This window comes from Equus caballus, chromosome 25 (assembly GCF_041296265.1).
Source record: "Equus caballus isolate H_3958 breed thoroughbred chromosome 25, TB-T2T, whole genome shotgun sequence".
In the NCBI taxonomy this organism is placed as follows: Eukaryota; Metazoa; Chordata; class Mammalia; order Perissodactyla; family Equidae; genus Equus; species Equus caballus.
This window is the reverse complement of record NC_091708.1, coordinates 30,184,293-30,203,239: the sequence shown is the minus strand read 5'-3', so window position 1 is coordinate 30,203,239 and position 18,947 is coordinate 30,184,293. Positions and strand designations below refer to the sequence as shown.

Sequence of the window (18,947 nt, the reverse complement as noted above, 5' to 3'; positions counted from 1 at the left end):
AAAAGCACATTTACATTCAGAATTGTCACTTAGCACTGTCACAGAGAGGTATCATCTCTATCTCTATTTCTGTGGAAATCAAGGAAAGTAGCAGACACTGCCTTTTAAACTTTCAATTTCTAGATGGCATGGGAGTTAGCGACCTTGTCTAAATTATTCTCCAGTCACTCCTCTGACCACCCCCTGGTAGAATGGCTCAGGACACCACGGCGGCTGCTATGTAGTGGAAAGAATACAGCCCCGGGAATCAGGCTGACTTGGCTGCACACTCTAATTCTCCCGTTTTCCATTGGACAATTCACTCTTGGCCTCAGTTTTTCCATCTGAGAAATGGCAAAGCTATAATTACAGCTCATTTACTTTTAACAATTAAATGAATTAATACACAGATTACAACAGTCCTGGGCATGTACCAAAAGCTTAGCAAATATTTGTTATTATTGTGATGAGTACACATGAGCTATATCACCTTGGATCAGTTACTCCTCTTTTCTGGGCATCCATTTCCTCGTTGTTAAAATGAGGAGAGTGACACTCAACTCACAGGGCAGTGTCAGTATCAGATGAGCAAACGTGGTGTCCAATGTATCTGGTCCTTTTTGATCAGCCACTTACTCCGTAGCTTTGACTTTGAGTTGAAGAGCTTGGCGATCTCCATAACAGAGCCCAGAGTATATGATGTTATGCCAACCATCTGGAAAGTCCTTAGCTTTTGGAACTTCCCCTTGCAACCTCTGTGTTCAATCACAGGTCTGTGTTTCTCATCAGGAGGTCAGATCGACTAGAGCAATGAGACAGCAACCTAAGCGTGTTGTTTACAGGAAGGCCATCATCTGGTGGGCCTGATTTGTCTATTGTTAAAAATCTTTAATCACATTTATCTTTGATTTACTTTTTCCCAGGCTCTTATGGCTGTAATAGTAATATCATTAAGTAACAATAGTAATAATTCTCTTTAGTTGATGCCAATCAAAATTATAATGGTGAGATACGATGTTTATGAATTTTTGTGAGAGCAGAGTGCTCTGGGCGTAGTACAGTGTTTAAAAGTCCTGACTGTGCAGTGGAATTGGACCTACAACCTAACCTCAGAGCTGCCATTTATTAGCAGGTGACCTCGGATACATTATAGAATGAATCCAAGTGTCAGTCTCCTCATTGGTAAATTGGAAATAATTAGTATCTTCCTAATTCACTGATGTGACAAAATAAAATAAATGAGACAGCACATATAAAGCCCTTACACAAAATGATTGCTCCATTAAAGGTAGTTATTGTTATTATTGTCAACGTTATCATTACAGCCAAGTGAGGTCTGCCAAGAAGGTATTATTATCCCCACTTTAGGTATTGGAATCTGAGTCTCAAGGCATTTGAATGACTTGCCCAGGATCACATAACAAGTAAATGGAGAGCCGGGACCAGATCTCAGTTTCCACTCTCCCAGGTAGTTCATTGTCCACTGCACCAGGATTGTGCTCCATTATAAACGAACAGAGTATGGCTCTTGCCCCTTTGCAAATTCCAGCAGCAGCATCTGTAATCCAGGGTATCCTTCAGAGCTGGGACCCTGCTTTCTCTCTCCATTCTCGCTCCCTGAGAGTCGAATCTCTGAGTTTGACTATGGGTATGAGACTGCCTGTCTTAGAGACTTTCAGGATTCCAGGTTTCCATGTCAACTTCATACCAGGCTTTGGATATTTCCTGTTCTTAAGGCAGCCCCTTCAAGTAGGTAAATTTAGAGCTGTGCTGTGCCTCCCCTTCATTCTCTATTTTATCCTATAGTAGCTCTGTGGCATAGGAGAGATTTATTCATGCTATTCAAGAAAACAAACTGAAATTAAAGAGATTTAGAAACTCGTTCAAAATTATATTGTGAAGGTGTGGCAGAACCAGGGTGCAAACCCAAGTCTGATGTATGCATCTGCTAGACTAGTAGCTACATAAAGAAGTCCATATAAGAGGCTTTTTTTAATCTGCACCCCCTATATTTAGTAACAAGAGCTAGAATACTCCATGGGAAGAATATAACAAGCCAAACTTTCCAGCCACTCCTGATTTTTCAAAGCATCTATATTCTTCTTCAGTTGGTAAAATATTAGCATTCTAGGTCCTAGGTTGAAATTTTAAGTCTCAACCTCTCAGTGATTTGGGTCCTCTCATTTAGCCAAGCTAAAAGAAGGAGACTAATGGTGCCAGGAGAAAATTCAGTCCAAGGGGCATGCTGTGTTGCTCCTCCTCCGGACAGTCCAACTGAAATTCTGTGTCAAGGGGCATCGCTAAAGTCAGTGAACCCAGACTGTATCAGCTAAACCTTCTTTCAAGTTGATTTCCAGTGACACATCCCTGCCATTTAACGAAGACATTGAAAGGAAGTCTTATTTAAAACCATATGGCAGAAAGGATCACTGAGTGAAGGATGGGTGGGCATTGCTATAAATACAGAAACAGTTGGGCCTAACTGGAAGGCCCTTTGGATGGGCCTATTTGCATGAAAGTCCTGGGAGCCTCATGGAAAAGAATTTACTCAGTTGGGAAAGAGAATTGAAGTGGTAAAGGCTTAGTCTATCACTGTCGGAGCAAATGGTTGATTTCCAGCACTGCCTGATGTCTCTTACACAGCTCATCCTTCAGCCCAACACCCATCCTTCGGCTCAACCTTTATATCTGGGTTCTAGAGTTGAACCCCCACCATAGCAAAGAGAAAATGAAAACAAAGAGGAGTAACATTCAAAGTTCTGTAAGAAATAGGACGAAGGCATTAGAGAAAGCATCTAACGTAGTTGGCTTTTAATATCAGAGTGGGTTTAAATCCCACTTTTGTCATTTACTAGCTGTGTGACTTTGGATAGGTTACTTACAGTCTCTGAGTCTTTGTTTCCTATGGATAATAATGCTGATATTACTAGTGCCCATTCTTAGACATGGAGTAGAAATCTAAATTAAATATCCTACATAAAGGAGTACCATAAGGCATAAAAATAGCCATTAAGGATGACTATTATAAGAGAAATCCTCTTCCTTGCTTCTGCAAATTAACTTTTGGAATACTTGGAGTTAAGGAGCCGAGTGGAGGCCGTGGTTGAGAACATCCACGCAGACAAAACAGGAGACAGCTGTGGAAGTGTAGAGTCCCAGGGGCCGCATGGGCAGCAGAGAACTCTGGTCTGGAACGTAGTGGCCTTGACTGGGAGGCACAGAGGACGATAACCTTGTAGAGATGATTCTTCACTCAGTCATTGGTTCTTCAGTTAAACAGGTGTGTCTGTCTACCACGTGCAGCAGTGGAGCTCTGGGCTGGGGAGGCAGAGGATGTACAGACAGGCTCTCTGCCATCACGGAGCTCTGTCACTCTTGCAAGGACTCTTGTGAGTTCACACAAGACCCTCCAGGAAATTCTAGATTTCTAGAAAGGTTGTACAGTCCAGAAGGAGGCTGGGTTTCTGACAACCCCAAGGGTAGAGGCCGAGTCAGAAAGAAACTGCCTAATGACAGCTGCAGCCCTCCTGTGCTCCCACAGGCTGGGAAAACAGCAGTTACTAAAATGCTCTTATTGAAAAAGAACACTCAATACTTCTCCCTGTGCCCCCTTATAAAGTCCCAGAGGATTACTCACCCATAAAAAGTGTCCCTGGTATTGAACATATATTATCTCTGATGCTTACAACAGCTTTACAGACTAAGATTTGACCCTCATGTTATATTTGAGTTAGCTGGACTCTCAGAGATGTGAAGTGCAAGGCACACACGGGAAGTGCTGCAGGTGAGCTTTCTCTAAAAGCCACACCATCCAAAACCCCGGGGGGTCTCTCGGCAATTAAGACAGGAGAACACTGCACTGAAGTTTACTCTGAGTGTCTTTCTTGCCTCTTTTTGTCCAGATTTTTTTGTTCTTTGTCCAGATTTTCTAGTTCTACCAATCTTATGTCCCTGTGTACTTGGTTTGAATCTCCTTCATGTCCTTTATGGAAAGACATGTGTTATAAGTAAATCATTCAGTATATATAATATATATATGCATATGTATTTGCCTAATGATTCATGGTTTCAGTGAAAAACCCTTGACTAGAGTCAACCACACGGAGGACGGCAAGGGTTTCACTTCTCGTTTTGCCAACTTTAAGCCTGAAGCAATGAGGTAGAGTGGAAAGCGAGCTGCCCTGCAAGGCTGGAGGCCCAACTTCAGGCCCTGCCACTTGTTTCTTCTGTGGCCTATCAGCAATAAATTTACTTCCTTGAACTTCACGTTTCATGTCAGTAAAATAGGGAAACTAATTCTTAACCTGCTAACTCACCTGGAGAAGAAGAGATTTAAATGTGATTATAATTATGTGAATATGTTCCAAGTTGTAGGGTATTACGCAAATTTAAGGCATTCTAAGTAGTATGAATTTCCCTCACTTCCAGTCTTCATCTCTCTTTAATCCAGAGAATTTCAGTGGATTCAAAGGACCTATTCCTAGGCCTGACTTTCCTCTTTCTTCTCCTTCTGTTTCTGTCATGTTGTTTCTTTCTTTCCTTGTCTACTTCAACTTCTTTTGAGAATTCCCATTTTGGGCATTCCTATCTGGGAGAGGGGACTAATGGGAAGGAGGCCAGTATCAGTTCTGTATACAGGAAACAGTTGTATTGTGACTTTCCTCCTTGGAGTCTTGCATGTTTCTTAGAACTAACACACATCTGCAGAATGCATACACAATATGAACATGGGCGCACTCACATATAGCCTGGACCTACCCATGCTATGCAGACATTTGTATATAAGCAATCACGTACAAACTAAAAGTAGAGAACCTCTCTGAAGCAGCCGTAGACATCCCGATCAAATGCACATATTCCCCTTACAATACAATCACACTCTCTTCCATGCAGACAAGATCATACAGACACACACGCTCTTGCGTACACACAAACGTGGACGGGAACATGTAGAGGCATGTACACAAATACATACATCCTCTTTCGCTAGCATGTAAGACCTATAAATGCACCCAGGTGTGTTCAGCAACTCCAACCATGTTCAGACCAAAATACGCTCTGAAACACTCAGTCACAAACACACTCCTGAGTGTGACCATATTTCCAGTTTTTGACAACTGTGTTTTCCAAACGTCCTCATTGCTCTTTCTTTGAACGTGCCCATTCTGGGACAGTTGGATGAGTGTGCTTTTCTGAGAACTCCCCTGACGTGACCCACCTTAACGTGAAGGACATCATTTTCTCAGTGATAAAGTCTACTCTTTCCTCAATGTTGTTATGGAGTGATACCCAACAGGAAGCAGCAATGTGTGCTCCCCACCTTGAACCATTTCACAATCCCCTGAGAGATTCAATGTCCCATCAAACAATACTCACTTGCTGTAGAAGAAACCTTTGTTGCCACTGTTGTCATGTGGTCACCCCAGCCATATCAGCCCATATGTTTCTGGGATCATCAAGAAGAGCTGACCTCCTGAGGTCATCCTACCTCTTGCCCTGCCTCTAGCCCAAATTGCTCATTATAAGACCAGGAAGTTGGACTTGTCTCCATCTATTACAATAAGTGCCACTTTCAACCAAATTATTTTAATGTTACCTTCATGACAGCCGTAACTTAGTAGGCAATAACTTCAGGATGACATCAAGTACTAAAGTGACAGAGTGTATTTTACATATTTGCTTGAAAGATAGTGGTTAAATATGGATATTTCTAACATGTCTCTCTCTAAAAACCTTATTTATGATAAGCGTTTATAGAGAAGACGTGAAAAATGAGAACTGGACTTATAAAAACAAAGATATATCAGGGACTAAATAAATAGAACCTGCTATTTATTAATAAATAGAGCACGCTAAAGAATGACCAGGATGTTTGTGAATATGTATCAATCAGATTTCCTTAGGAATTAGTCGTAAGAGTTTAACCTTCATAAGGAAACTGCCTTAAAGAGGAGGGAGGATCTGAATCAGGAGCCTTCTGAGTCATCAAGTAAAATTTAAATTGTGTTCAGTAGAAAAGGGAAAATTGAACAGAGACGCTGTTCAGTTGAAAGTACCAAAACTGCTTTGTTTTGTTTTAGGATGGCTAAGATGTCAAAGATGAGATGGTTTCCATTCAAAAGACTTGGGAGACGATGTCCTTTTCTGAACTCACTGGGGCCCAGTCTCTCAGTTCTGATTCATTTTGATGGGGTAAGAGTTGAGTTGACTTTCCCTGGCACGGACTCCTTAGCTGACTTGGTTAAAACATCCCCCTGGAGGTTCTGTATTTTAGCACGGCATTTATTCCCTCTGCACTGTAAACTCAAAGGGATTAGCAGTCCTGTGTATCTTGTGCACGACAGAATCACCTGCCCCTAGCACAATGCCTGGTATGTTGCAGCATTTAATAGTTGTTAACTGAACAAGTATTGGGTCCAGCTGGGCAAGAAGCACCTCAGGAGTTTTTCCTCCTCAGGTAGAGGTTTCTGCATCATGTTGTCTGCTTTCTGCTGCATCTGCTGTTCCTGCTGGACTCCACGGTTTACCATCCAGCAAGGCTTTCCTGAGTCGTCTCCAGAAGATGTGCCGCCCCAGGACACTGTCCTCCCACTCCAGGTAAGTGTTCCTGTTGAGAAGGCGATACAGCTCCACCTGCTGCCGGAGCAGGGACTTCTCCAGCTTGTGCAGGACGATGAAGATGATGCCAGCACGACTGCTCAGAAACTGCCAGGTCTGGGCAATCTCATACTCAAAGATACACCATCGGCTCTGAATGAAGTGCTGGGACACCACGACAATAACTTTCCGGCTTTTGTGGAAACCTTCCTGGATGATGTTGGCGGCGATGGCCACACCAGGAATGAAGTCTCTGTAGTGAAGGCAGAGTTGAAAGGGGGGCACCCCCTCCTCCAAGTTCTTTACCAATTCATTCCTCACCCAGTCTTCGTCCTGGCTTGAGTAGATAACAAAGGCATCATAGATGCTTTCACCTCTCCCATACTTTTTGCAGCCAGCAAGAAGCATCAGGTGGAAATAGAACTTATAGACCAGAACTGCTATGACAGAAACCATGAGTATACTGAAAACCGACCCGCCAACGATAGTCTTGCTAATCTGACAGGTGGCATTGTTAAAACCCAGCACGGGCATGCCCCGCATCTGTAAGGGTATTGCACACACCAAGTGTTCAACTTCCACCAAGAGCTGCCTCTGGTCCTTGACCCACTGCAGAAAACTCTGGTATTCACAAACACAAGCAAAGTCATTTTGAGTAAGATTTAAGGAAGCTAGACTACTTGGAAAATGCTGCAGTTCTTGCCACTTGAAGGCCACAATACGATTAAAACTGCAATCCAGAATCTGGAGGGAATGGAGAGGTTTGTAAGGAAGCATATCCAAGAACAGGAGGTTATTGTGACTCATATTTAACACCCGAAGTCGAGGGAGTAAGCAAAATGCCTCCTGGGACACCTGTTCCAGGTTACACTTAGAAAGGTCCAGGGTGGTCAGGTTAGTCATCTCTCTGAAGATATTTGGAAGGAAGTTGTCCTTAAAAGAATTGCCAGCCATTTTCAAGACTTGGAGGCTGACCAAGCCATCAAAGATGCCATGGAAGACAACTCGGGTGTTAGTGTAAGAAATATCAAGATAACGGAGGTTTTTGAGGGATAAGAATACTGGAAAATCACTGGCCTGTTTCAAAGTGGAATGCTGGAAATCCAGATGTTCTAGTTGCTCTAAGCCCATGAAGTTTGAACTCATGGAAATAACATCATTGAAGCTCAGATCTAAATGCTTCAGTCTGGTTGTCTTCAAATCAGCCTCAGAACAGCAGGACTTGAAACTCAAGCGATTTCTGCTGAGATCTAGAAACTCAAGGCTTGGTAGCTTAACTTCATTAAAAGATTTCATATCTTTGTTGGAAGTGAAAACCAACCTTTTGAGAGAGGTGAGCTCCAATGTGGGAAATCCTTCAATTCTACAGTTAACCAATTCGAAGTCTTGCCATCCGAAACCTTTAGGAAAATCTTTTAGATTGCCTAAATCCAGACTCACCAGAGAAATTTTAGAAATATCTGCCAAACAATTAAGTAAATCAATAGAATCCTTTGAGCTGTAATTATCAATGTATGCTAACCGGAATTCTTCAATCGTCAAATTGTGCAGTCCGCGCAGGGCAGATGTGTCAAATCTTTCCAATTTCCTTTCATTTTTAAATTCTCCCAGAACCAACCGATTGACTTTTAAACCAGCCAGTCCTTGAATACAAGATTTCATTACATCTATACTATCAAAATTACTTCTCAAAGTCAGTTTATGGAGCTTAATTTCTTTAAAGGCATCTGGTTGGATAAACTCTAAAGGATTCAGGGACAAGTCTAAAGAAAGGTTGAGTAAGGGCATTTGATGTAGCACACGCAAGTCTTCATGAGAAATATTTTGGATCTTGTTATTGGAAAGGTCCAAGTGCTCCAGGTTGGGCATTTTAGAAAAATACTCGGGTAACTTGAAGGAATGGATAAGATTATGAGCCACATTAAGCTCCTTCAAGGTCTTGAGATGTCCAATGGGGAACTTCTCTAGAGATGAAAGCTTTGTCTCCACGGCCACCAGCGTCTGTAAACTGGAGAGTCCAGAAAAGGCTCCCAGGGCTAAGCTCCTGATAGGATTTCCTGTCAATATCAAGGTGGAGAGATGGTTGAGGCCCTGATATGCATCATCTTCAATCATCTCAATTTCACACCTGCAGGAAAGGAGATACAGATTATATAATACTTCTGTTGAATAAAAACCCAAAATGGAATAACAATCCCAGCTCTTCACACATATGTGACATGCTATATGACTGTACATACGTAAAGATATCAAGCAAAGCAGATGATAGAATGAGCAAATAAGAAGCTCTGAAGATTCGGGATTGTCACACTGGCCACAATGACAAACTCTTTTTATCACACTAGCACACATGCTAAGCAGAGGCAGCACATCCATCAGAAGGAAATCAGTTAAAGATTAATCATTGGGACACAGGGAGATTGTGTGGCTGATAGAGTATGTAACAGCCTTGGATCAGCTTTAACCATTTCCTGCCACACAAATTACAATTAGACATCCAATTACTAAAGATGATACAGATAGTCATTAGTTGTTAGGCATGATAAATGTCTGGTGAACGTCAATCTCAAAGATATAAAAAAGAGAGAATTTACATCAAGAGATGTAGACAAGGAGGACTAAAGCAGGCTTCTCTGAAAACACATAAGTTGAAATCTGAAAGATGCGTTGGAATTAACAAGAAAAGGAAGAGAGCTAAAGAGCAGATACAAAAGCCCCAGGTAGGCAGCAGCTATGATATGTGGAGGAACGGTGAGAAACAGCTTCTAGGTCTGGAGTACAGAGAGGGATGTGGAGGGCTGTGAGTTGGGGTTGTAGAGAAAGGAGGTTACAAAGAAGGCAGAGGCTTGCAGATCAGATAAAGGATTTTGAATTTTATCCCAAGAGAAATGGAAACCGTGCAATATGCAATGTTCATAGAGGTATCCTAGAGTCAAGGCTCTCATCTAGCCAACTAACCATGAGCTCATGGTAAACTCTTGATGGCACTAGAAGTGTATGCCAGGTACAGTTTGTAAATGAGTCCTCTCCTAGTCCAACCTGCATTATGTGTGCAGTGTTCCCCACTTGCTCTATCCCCTTCAGGAGGTTTATGGGTAAAATAAGCATTTCGGTCCAAGCTTTTGCTATTGGTTGATAACTGCATAGAGGGTAGTGGGTGCAGTAGAAAGAATGAAAGAAGAGGGGGCAAGACCTCTGAGTTCTGGTGCCTCTGTTGATCTCTCATACCATGCCATCTTGGGAACTCCTTTTCCTGTCTGGGCCACAGTTATCACGTTTCTAAACGAGGCAGCTAAACTTGGTTATTTCTCAAGTTCCTTTCAGGTGTATGACTTTATAGCCCATAATCTTATATGTATATTGATCCATGCATCAGGCAAGGCCAGAGGGGTCTTGCTGTGGCTCTGTGTCATCAAAGGGGCTTCATCCCTTTAGAGAAGCAGAGTATTAAGATGAAGAGAACATTTAACTTGGAAGCAGGGGATGTGAACTTAAATCTCTGGGCTGTTGCCAACAGGCTATGTGAATGGAGGTAGATCACTCGAACTCTCCAAGCCTCAGTTTCCTCATCTATAAAAAGGAAAAAATATATCAATAGGTTTCCATAGGAAAGAAAGGGCTGTTTGATCTATCACAAAGCATACTTAGAGGACTAATTGAGTTACTGTATGTGAACACTGTGAAGCAACATGAAAAGGCAAAGGATAGCTATTGTACTATTGTCTGTCCTTGCCCTGATTCAGAATCTCCTACTGGCTGAGCAGAGGGGGCGCTGGCCTCTAAGCACATATTTAAGGCCTCGGAGGGAAGTTCCTTGGGTACATGGTGGATGGAAGATGAATTATAAGGGAGCTTTTTTGATGAGAAACTACCTGTTGTTTAGAAAAGGGGAAAGGATGGTCTGTCTACCTTAGAAAACTGAAATTTAGAATCTAATGAAATGCTATAATAATATTTTATACTTATAAAGTATACTTTATAATCTTTTTAATATATATATAGCATGTTAACATTCATGATCACATTTAACCTGTGGGCAATTCCATCATTTCCATTTCACAGATGTGAAAACTGAGACTCAGGGAGATGAAGTGATGTGCCTCAGGCCGCATGGTCATAAATGGTGGAGGAGGCCCTGGCTCAGGTCTTCTGACCCCCACAGGGCTCTATGATCTACACCATTGCCTTTAAGATGCTCCATCTTCCTTTTGTTATACTCCATCAATATCCGAGTTAGAGCATAAAACCTCAGATGCTCACTCTTCTGCAGAAATATCTGCTTGAAAGAGGATTTTCCTACTATGCTCTTAGTCTTTATTAAGAATTTCTATTATAAAAAAACTAGGTATAAAATGTTTCTGCATTTTTCATACACTCTTACAGAGAATATGGTCCATTATCTAATCCCTTTTTAAATAAGTCCCCTGATGATGAAAACAACTTTAGGGTTCAATTTCCCCCCAAAATAATGCCAATAACTTAACCTGTCCTAATGAATGTTATATTCTCTGCATCAGAGAAGAAAACTGTAGTCATGTTCCATGCCCACGTCAGATCTTCTCCTTTGATCTTGTCATCTTTCTCCTTGGGTTACTTGTATTTTCTTAATTCCCTATCCTCTACTCCACCTTCAATATTCCAGACAGTATTTGAATTCCATTTATTTCAAGGAGTCTTTCTTGACTACCCACCACAGACAAGGCCCCTCTTCTGAACAACACCATGTGTTGCCTCCAGTTTGCCCATAGCTTATCACCTGCTGCTATATATTACCATCCTTATCTCAGGTTCAAAATCCAAAATCAGAACCAGGTAATAATTTATTGAATTCCTACTATGTGCCCAGCACCATGCTTAGGATTTTAACATATTAACTCTTTCAAGTGGATATGCCCTCCTTGATAGCTGGGGTTGTTAGATATCAACATACTCTTGTTTCCTAGCAAAGTGCACGGCATATGGCAAGTCGTCAATAATATCTACTGATGAAAGAACTTGAGACAATTTTCTCTCCTGACTTACAAGAAAATTCAAAGATAGAATTATCCTTAGAAACTACCTCTCATCCAAGTGCTCATCTCACAGATAAAGAAACTGAGACTTGGAGATGGGAGGTGGCTTGTCCAGAGTTGCATAGCAAGTAAGACATCTACTAAATGAAAGAAAGAGTGAACGAAGATGAGACTCCACCAACCAGGCTTTCTGGCTTAAGAATAAAATGACAGAACAGTAAACATTTCACCTTGTGTAGGGTACAAAAGCTCATTAATTACCTGGACAAATCCAGCACCTGCAGTTCTGGGAAGTTGGAGAAGCTATGGCTGCCTAACTCCTTCAAGGGGTTAAAGCTCAGGTCCAGTTCCTTGGTTGATGTGGGGATGTTCTCAGGGATTTTGTAGAGATTCAGGTCCATGCATTGGTAAGTAGTGTTAGGAACCACCTGCAATAATCATACGTTAGATGCAGTGTCATACTGCATGTACCTCAATAGACTGCCCTTTTATCTCCCTTCTCCTGAGCCAGGGTCTGGGAGGCTTCTAGTACAAGCACAAAGGTCAGTCTTTCATCCATCCATCCTTCCAGTCATCCATCTGGCCATCCACTCATCTATCCATCCATCCATCCAGTCAACCTTCTTTCAACCATCCATCCATCCATCCATCCATCCATCCATTCAGTCCTCCATCTGGCCATCTGTTCATCTATCCATCCATCCATCCATTCATTTATCCATTCACTTCATACTTATTAAACATCTTACTCTAGATTAATTAAGGAAAGAGCACTTACTATGTACCCAGTGGTCTAACTTCTACTATAACAATGGTAGTATCTAGCAAGAAGCAGTGGAGTCAAGTGATAAAGAGCTGAGGCTCTGGAGTCCAAAAGTTCAGGGTTTCACCCCAAGCTCTTCCATGTGATTTGGGGCAAGGTTGTTTTTTGTTTTTCCCTAAATACCATCTCTCCCCTCTCACAGTGTACAGCCTTGGGGAGACTGCTAGTCAAGGTGTCTAGACCTCCCTTGGTCATTGCTCAATTTTTGCCAATTGCATTCTCTCCCTTGGCTCATTGTACTTCGAGCAAGTGATCTAGAAATGGGGAGAAACCTTTGGTGTGCATGGACTCCAGTGGTGGACGCTAGTAAATGAGGTCAAGTGCTATATGCTGCCTTGGTTCCTGTGCTGGTTTCTATCATACTTTCCCAAATTCTTTATAAGTCTTATTCTCTATCCTCCCACTTAATTTCTGAATTCTCTAATTTCTTTAACAAAATTCCTTGCTTAAACTCAGCTAATTTTAGTTTTCTGTTGCTTAAAAACCAATAGAATCTGTTCAAAGGATTCAATGAGATAAGGTGTTTAAAGAGATGATCTCAAAGCCTATTAGAGTGTAAATGATCAAGAAATGTTAACATTGATTATTATTGGCTATTATTAATCCCTTACTATATGTTGGCACATTTCTTATATAGTATATGCTTTAATTTAATCCTCAAATAAATCTTTTAAAGAAGAAGAATTCAGAGAGATGAGAGATGAAGTAATATGCAGATAGTCCCACAGGCCATCTGTGCAGTTCCTTACATCATTCATATGTCTGCGTAAATGTTACTTTCATAGGAGCCTCCCAGACATTGTCTAATAGAGGATGATGCCAGGACCTCTTCCTTACCCTCTTTTATCCTCATTCATAGGATGTATCACTGTCTCACGTGACGTTGCCCATGTGGCTGTTCCATGTGTATTGTTCATTTCTCTCACTAGATTGTGAGCTTTGATAGTCTTGCTCTCTGCTAGGTCTCCAGCACTCAGAATGGTGTCTGGCAAACGGCTGAGGCTTAACAAATATTTGCCGAATAAGTGAATGAATAATTGATGGAATGGAGTTTTGTTTAAATCCAAATTGCACACCTTTTCTGCTAAGTGCTGTGGGCAGTACAGAGACCAACGTGATGTGGCTCCAGACTACAATGAGCTCACAACCTAGATAAGGGTTCAGAGAGGGGTACAACTCACACCACTGAGAAGGACCATTAACCAGGCTTGGGAAAAATTTCTTTTGGTTCAGAAAAGGTAGACATCAATTCTGGATCCAGGGATTGGAGGAGGCTTCTGAGAAAGAGAAGATTTCCAAGTGGGTCTTGCAGGATGAGTAAGATTTGGATACATGGAAAGAGGAAAAAGGAGAGAACCATGGAAGGAGGGGTGCAAAACTTTTTCAGATTAGCTAACAGCTGGTGGGAGTGATGAAACTAAAGTCAGAGGGGAAGCAAGAGCCAGATCAAGAGGGGCTCGTGCCTTGTCCTGTGGCAATACTTTTCATCACTTAACACATAAATTGAGCAACTACTATGTGCTAGGTGCTGGGATATAGTGATAAATAAAATCAGCAACGATCTTGCCCTCTTACAGACTCCATTTTGAAGAGGAAGACAAACAATGAACAAAAAAAATCAGAAAATGAATAATGATGTGCTATTAAAAAAGATAAAGCCACACAGGAAATTAGAGAAAAAAATATGTGAGGTGGGGAGTTCTATATGTGGTGATCAAGGAAGACTTCCTGGAGGAGATGACATTGAAGCAGAAATCTGAATAAAGGGAGGGATTAAGCCATGAAACTATCTAGGGCTGCACTGTCTAATATGGTAGCCACTAGCTACACACAGCTGTTGAGCACGAGAAAGGTGGATAGTCTAAACTGAGACATACGGTAAATGTAAAATGTATACTAAATCTCAAAGACTTAGAAGCAAAGAAAAAATGTAAAATAGCCTATTAATAGTTTAGTATATATTACATTTTGAAATAATATTTTGAATATACTGGGTTAAATAAAAATATTATTAAAATTAAATTCACCTTTTTCTTTTTATTTTTTTAACGTGCCTACTAGAAGATTTAAAGCTATGTTTTAAATACCTAATTTAGTTAAAATTTAATTAAGTCAGTTAAATCAAAACTCAGTTAAATTTGTTATTTAAATTTAAATAATATCATGTGGCCCACATGATATTACCATAGGGCACCAATGACCTAGGGGAAGAGCATTCTAAGCTAGAGGAAATAGCCAGTGCAAAGGCCCTGAGGTAGGAAGTGGTCCTGATAGCAGCGGAGAGTTATTATAAGTTTTTAAGAAGGGTAATTTGTTAGAACGGAGACTCAGGGAAAACAACGACAACAAATAAACAACAAACAAAAATCTGCAGAGCGGATTAAAGGAAGCTGGCTATGGAGTCTGGGGACCAGTCAGTATCCAAGAGTCAAGGCCAGGGGAATGGAGCACCTGCCCTTGGGTGCCACTGAGGGATGGGCAACGTTGGGCAGGCTTTGGAGACTGAGAGACTAGAGGGCGTGGAGAGAGGGAGGAGCCAAGAGTGGAGGTGACCTTGATTGGAGGATCAATGCCCATTAACCTCACAGCAAAAGGGGCACAGAGAGGAGGATGAGAAGCAGGGAACTGGGGAACAGAGGACTTGCAGATGACAAATTTGTTTTTGGGACATATTAACGGACGCTATTTTCCCATGTCCTCAACTTACAGGACTTGGGCTGGTTTTGCTTTTCTTGTTTCTAACCCTGCCACACCCTAAGTCCCAGGACAATCTTTTGGCTGTTTGGTTCCCTCACAGGCTGCCAAAGCCATCGTGAAGTCCACGCAGGGGAAAACAAGAGAGACCCAGCACGAATGAGATTCCCAGCCAGCCGGTTGGTGTTTCACAGAGAAAGAAACCCCTGGATTAGCAGACATTTTACATCTTTCCCTCTCTTTTCTTTCCTTCTCTCCTTATCTCTCAGTGCCTCTTTCTCTTTCTCTCTCTCCTTTTTTTCTCCCATCTCTTTCCTTTTCATCCTTTAGACAGAACTATGACTAGATTCAGAAGTCTGAAATCCACTTCGAAAGTTCTTTCTATTAAGAAACGGAAAACCATCTTCTCCCTGAGATTGAAAGGGGCAGTGACTGCTCGAAGCTGAGTGTACAAAGCAACAGTGGGAAGCAGTGACAGGCAGCAGCCTTCCTACAGCTCTCTACTGAACAAGGCATTATTATCATGATGTTATAGGTGTGAGAACTAGTCTGAAAGGAGGTTTAGTAACTTCTTCAAGGTCACACAGCCCAGAAGTTGAAGAACAGTTATTTTACACAGTTCTATCTGACCTAAAGCCCCTATTAGCACTTAAAGTCCTAAATAGGATCTTACCCCATGGGCTGCCTGTTAATGCCCGGCAACCGCAAATTATTTGGTCCCTGTGCCTTCTCAAGTCTTTCCAGTAATTTGAATCCTTTTAGTAAGTGAAACTAACCAGGGCCCGTAGCGGCACGTTCTGGGCAGAGAGCAGCTTTTCAGAAGCACGGGGAAGCTCACAAGAGATGAGCTGACCCCACCACATACCTGCACGCAAGGGTCCCAGCTCTCGGGTCTCAGGCAGGAGAGGAAGGCCATGGCTGGGATCAGAGTCCCAGCCAGGCGGGTGGGCGGCATCATCCTGGCATTTTCTGTGCCCAGAAGGGGCCCTGTGAAAGCATGACGCACCGTAACAGCCTGCCCGCCAGGGCAGCCTCGGAGCTGCTGCTGTGTTCTCTCCCCCGCTCGGTGCCCCACGGTAATGACTGTATTCAAAGCAGTGCTGGCTTAAGGGGCCAGAGGAAGTGAGAGTGGCAGCCTTAGCATTCTGGACTTTTGTTTCTCTAATATTTATCTTCCTCGTCACAGGAGGGGAAGTTAGAAGAAGAAGAAAATGTTCGCAGACCAGGGGCTGGAGTGACGCGAGAGGAAGCTGGCTTTTATCCCAGGGAGTCATCTGACCTGGGGGGTAAGTGAACTCAGGAAAATAATCAGACCAGTCCAACCGTTTATGTAACTACTTAGGATGGTGACTTCAATTTTCTTTTAGCAGTGGAAAGTTACTGTCTATATTAATTTCCTGGGGCTGCCATAACAAAGTACTGCAAACTGGGGGCTTAAACAACCGAAATTTATTTCCTCACTGTTCTGGAGGCGAGAAGTCCAAGATCAAGGTGCCAAGCAGGGTCGATTTCCTCGCAGGCTCTTTCTTTGGTTTTGAGATGGCCATCTTCTCCCCGTGTCCTCACATGGTCTTCCCCCGTGTGTGTCTGTGCCCTAATCTCCTCTTCTGATAAGGGCACCAGTCCTATTGGATTAGGGCTCACCCATGTGAATTCATTTTTCCTTAATTATTCGTTTGAAGGCCATACTCTAAATACAGTCACACTCCGAGCGACAGGGGTCAGGACTTCAACACACGAATTTTGTGGGGACAGGATTTAGCCCACAGGGCTGTCCAATCTTGTGAAATCTTGTAAAGAAACTCACATTTATAAAACTGATTGAAAATAAAGCCCCAGTGAAACACAGTTTGAAAAGTACAAGAATATTGGGAAAAGGTTGGAATGAAGGATCAAATACACTGAAATTCACATCCAGGCTGGGTGATTTATGGTCATGTGGCATTGGTCAAGTCCCTTACACTACAGACCGTAAATTTCTGGTCCGCAAAATGGGATCATAGTTTTTAATTAGAACAGAAGTGCACATCTATAAAATTTATAAAAATAAAGACATATGACCGTCGTCAAATGATACAAGCCACTAAGCCTTAGTTCTTGGTCTTTAAAATGGAGACAATCACATTTGTCTTGCATGATTGAATTAAGTTAATTTACGTAAAATGCTTAGTCTAGTGCATGGTTCATCGGTATATTCCATAAATCGGTAGCTATTATGATGATTAAAAATATGAATAAAATGGGGATAATAATGTGTACCTCAAAGTATTGTGATGACATTAAACAAGCTGGCATTTGTAAAGCTTTTAGGACAGTGTCCGGGATGTAGCAAGCGCAGTGTATGTTTCTGTTAAACAAGAACATAGTTTAAGGTGGGCGTATTACTGCTATTGTGTCCTAGATAGCTCTACCAAGATGTCCCGCAGGCACCTCAAATCCAGCATATCTAAAAGCAAGCCGTGAGCAAGCACATCGTAGAGGACTGAGCACAAACTCTTGCAGACTTCTTCACCACAGCTGTAAAATTAAACTAAAAATAGTCCCCCCGTCAAAATTTTGCTTTAAGGATGAATTGAGACTATGCAATGGTCTTAGGGGCAGCAGCTGGCACAGAGTAGGTGTTAAATAAAGTTTAGTTCCCTGGAAAGTTAATAACGTTTCACTTCCACATGGTCATCCAAGATGGAAATCTCTTTGACTTCTGCATTTCTCAACAAATGGGTGTTAACCATATTTCCTTACTTCTTGTTTTCTTGTTGCTCGGTCATGGGGGCCTTGCTGACTAAGGGTAGCCTGCCCCTCCCAGGGCTAGCCGGTTCCTAGAGATCACAAAGGATTTGTCCTACAGCACACCTTTCATATGCAAACTAACCAATTCAAAGCCCGTGCTCTGAACCACCTCTTCATCTGGCTGTTATACTCTAAGAGGCAATATTGCCCTGTCCTAATCATCACAGAGCCAGCCAGGTATCAGACAACTGGAGAAAGCGCCTGTATCCTAGAGCCTGCTGAAATTATTCAAACTAGCCAATGCTAAACCTGCTTACCCTGTCTTTCTCATGGAAACCACAATACAGGCTCCTGCCTTTGCCTTCACCTTGCTTCTTCTGCCTCCTGACAGCCCCTGTGCTCCTTCCCCATTGGCCCTGTGTAGTATGGCGTGTCCCCTCCTCTTGGGATATGTGAGTAATAAGCTATCTTTTCAATGGCAATTGTCTCCTGATCTGTTGGTCTCGCCACACCCGAATAATAAAACCTACATTTTATAACAAAACATTCTACCAAGTCCTAGAGATTTTACCTATAAAATAATTCTCAAATGTCAGTCTTCATTTCCATTAGCATTACCATTGAACATCTCCCTTGGCCTAGATTAGCATACTACCTTCTCTTTTTTTTTGTAAAGAAGATTGGCCCTGAGCTAACATCTATTGCCAATCTTCCTTTTTTTGCTTCAGGAAGATTGCCACTAACATCTGTGCCAATCTTCCTCTTTTTTGTTGTGGTATGCCACTACAGCATGGCTGGATGAGCAGTGTGTAGGTCCATACCCAAAATCTGACCCCACAAACCCCAGACCACTGAAGCAGAGCGTGGAAACTTAACCAGTATGCCACTAGCCCTGTCCCAATGTGCAGTACATTCTTAATGTGACTCCCAGGGTCCAGATTCACTTCTTCCAGTGTCTCAACTCTTCTACTCTATCCTTTATCTTGAAATCAAACAACCTTCCCAAAATGCAGATAGAATTACCTCATGCCATGTTAATAATAATATTCTGGGGCTTGTATTGCCTAGACTTCAAGTCTCTTGGCCTACCCCCTACTACACACACACACACA

The 18,947-nt window shown here is 42.1% G+C and overlaps 1 protein-coding gene and 1 long non-coding RNA gene across 4 annotated transcripts in view; one reads left to right on the top strand and one right to left on the bottom strand.

Annotated features, from left to right (window-relative positions):
* Positions 1-5,546: 5,546 nt before the first annotated feature.
* Positions 5,547-16,307, bottom strand: TLR4 (toll like receptor 4). 2 transcript variants are annotated; one of them, XM_070250377.1, is made up of 3 exons: positions 15,971-16,307; positions 11,850-12,016; positions 5,547-10,146 (listed from the first exon to the last, which is right to left on the bottom strand). In XM_070250377.1, the coding sequence occupies exon 3, from the start codon at positions 8,950-8,952 to the stop codon at positions 6,433-6,435; it is 2,520 nt and encodes an 839-aa protein (XP_070106478.1). In that variant the 5' UTR covers positions 8,953-10,146; positions 11,850-12,016; positions 15,971-16,307; the 3' UTR covers positions 5,547-6,432.
* The window catches only part of LOC111771936 (uncharacterized), a 139,366-nt gene continuing 136,592 nt past the window's right edge, over positions 16,174-18,947 (top strand). Inside the window, exon 1 of one of the 2 annotated variants that reach the window (XR_011432667.1) lies at positions 16,174-16,391. This is a non-coding gene — a long non-coding RNA (uncharacterized lncRNA). The remainder of the gene's footprint in view (positions 16,392-18,947) is intronic. The other variant, XR_011432665.1, reaches the window with a different exon arrangement.

What these genes read in the sequence shown, in the direction of transcription:
- TLR4 (XM_070250377.1), bottom strand. Translation starts at nt 8,952, where the DNA reads ATGGATGTGCTGCCTCTGCTTAGCATGTGTGCTAGTGTGATAAAAAGA.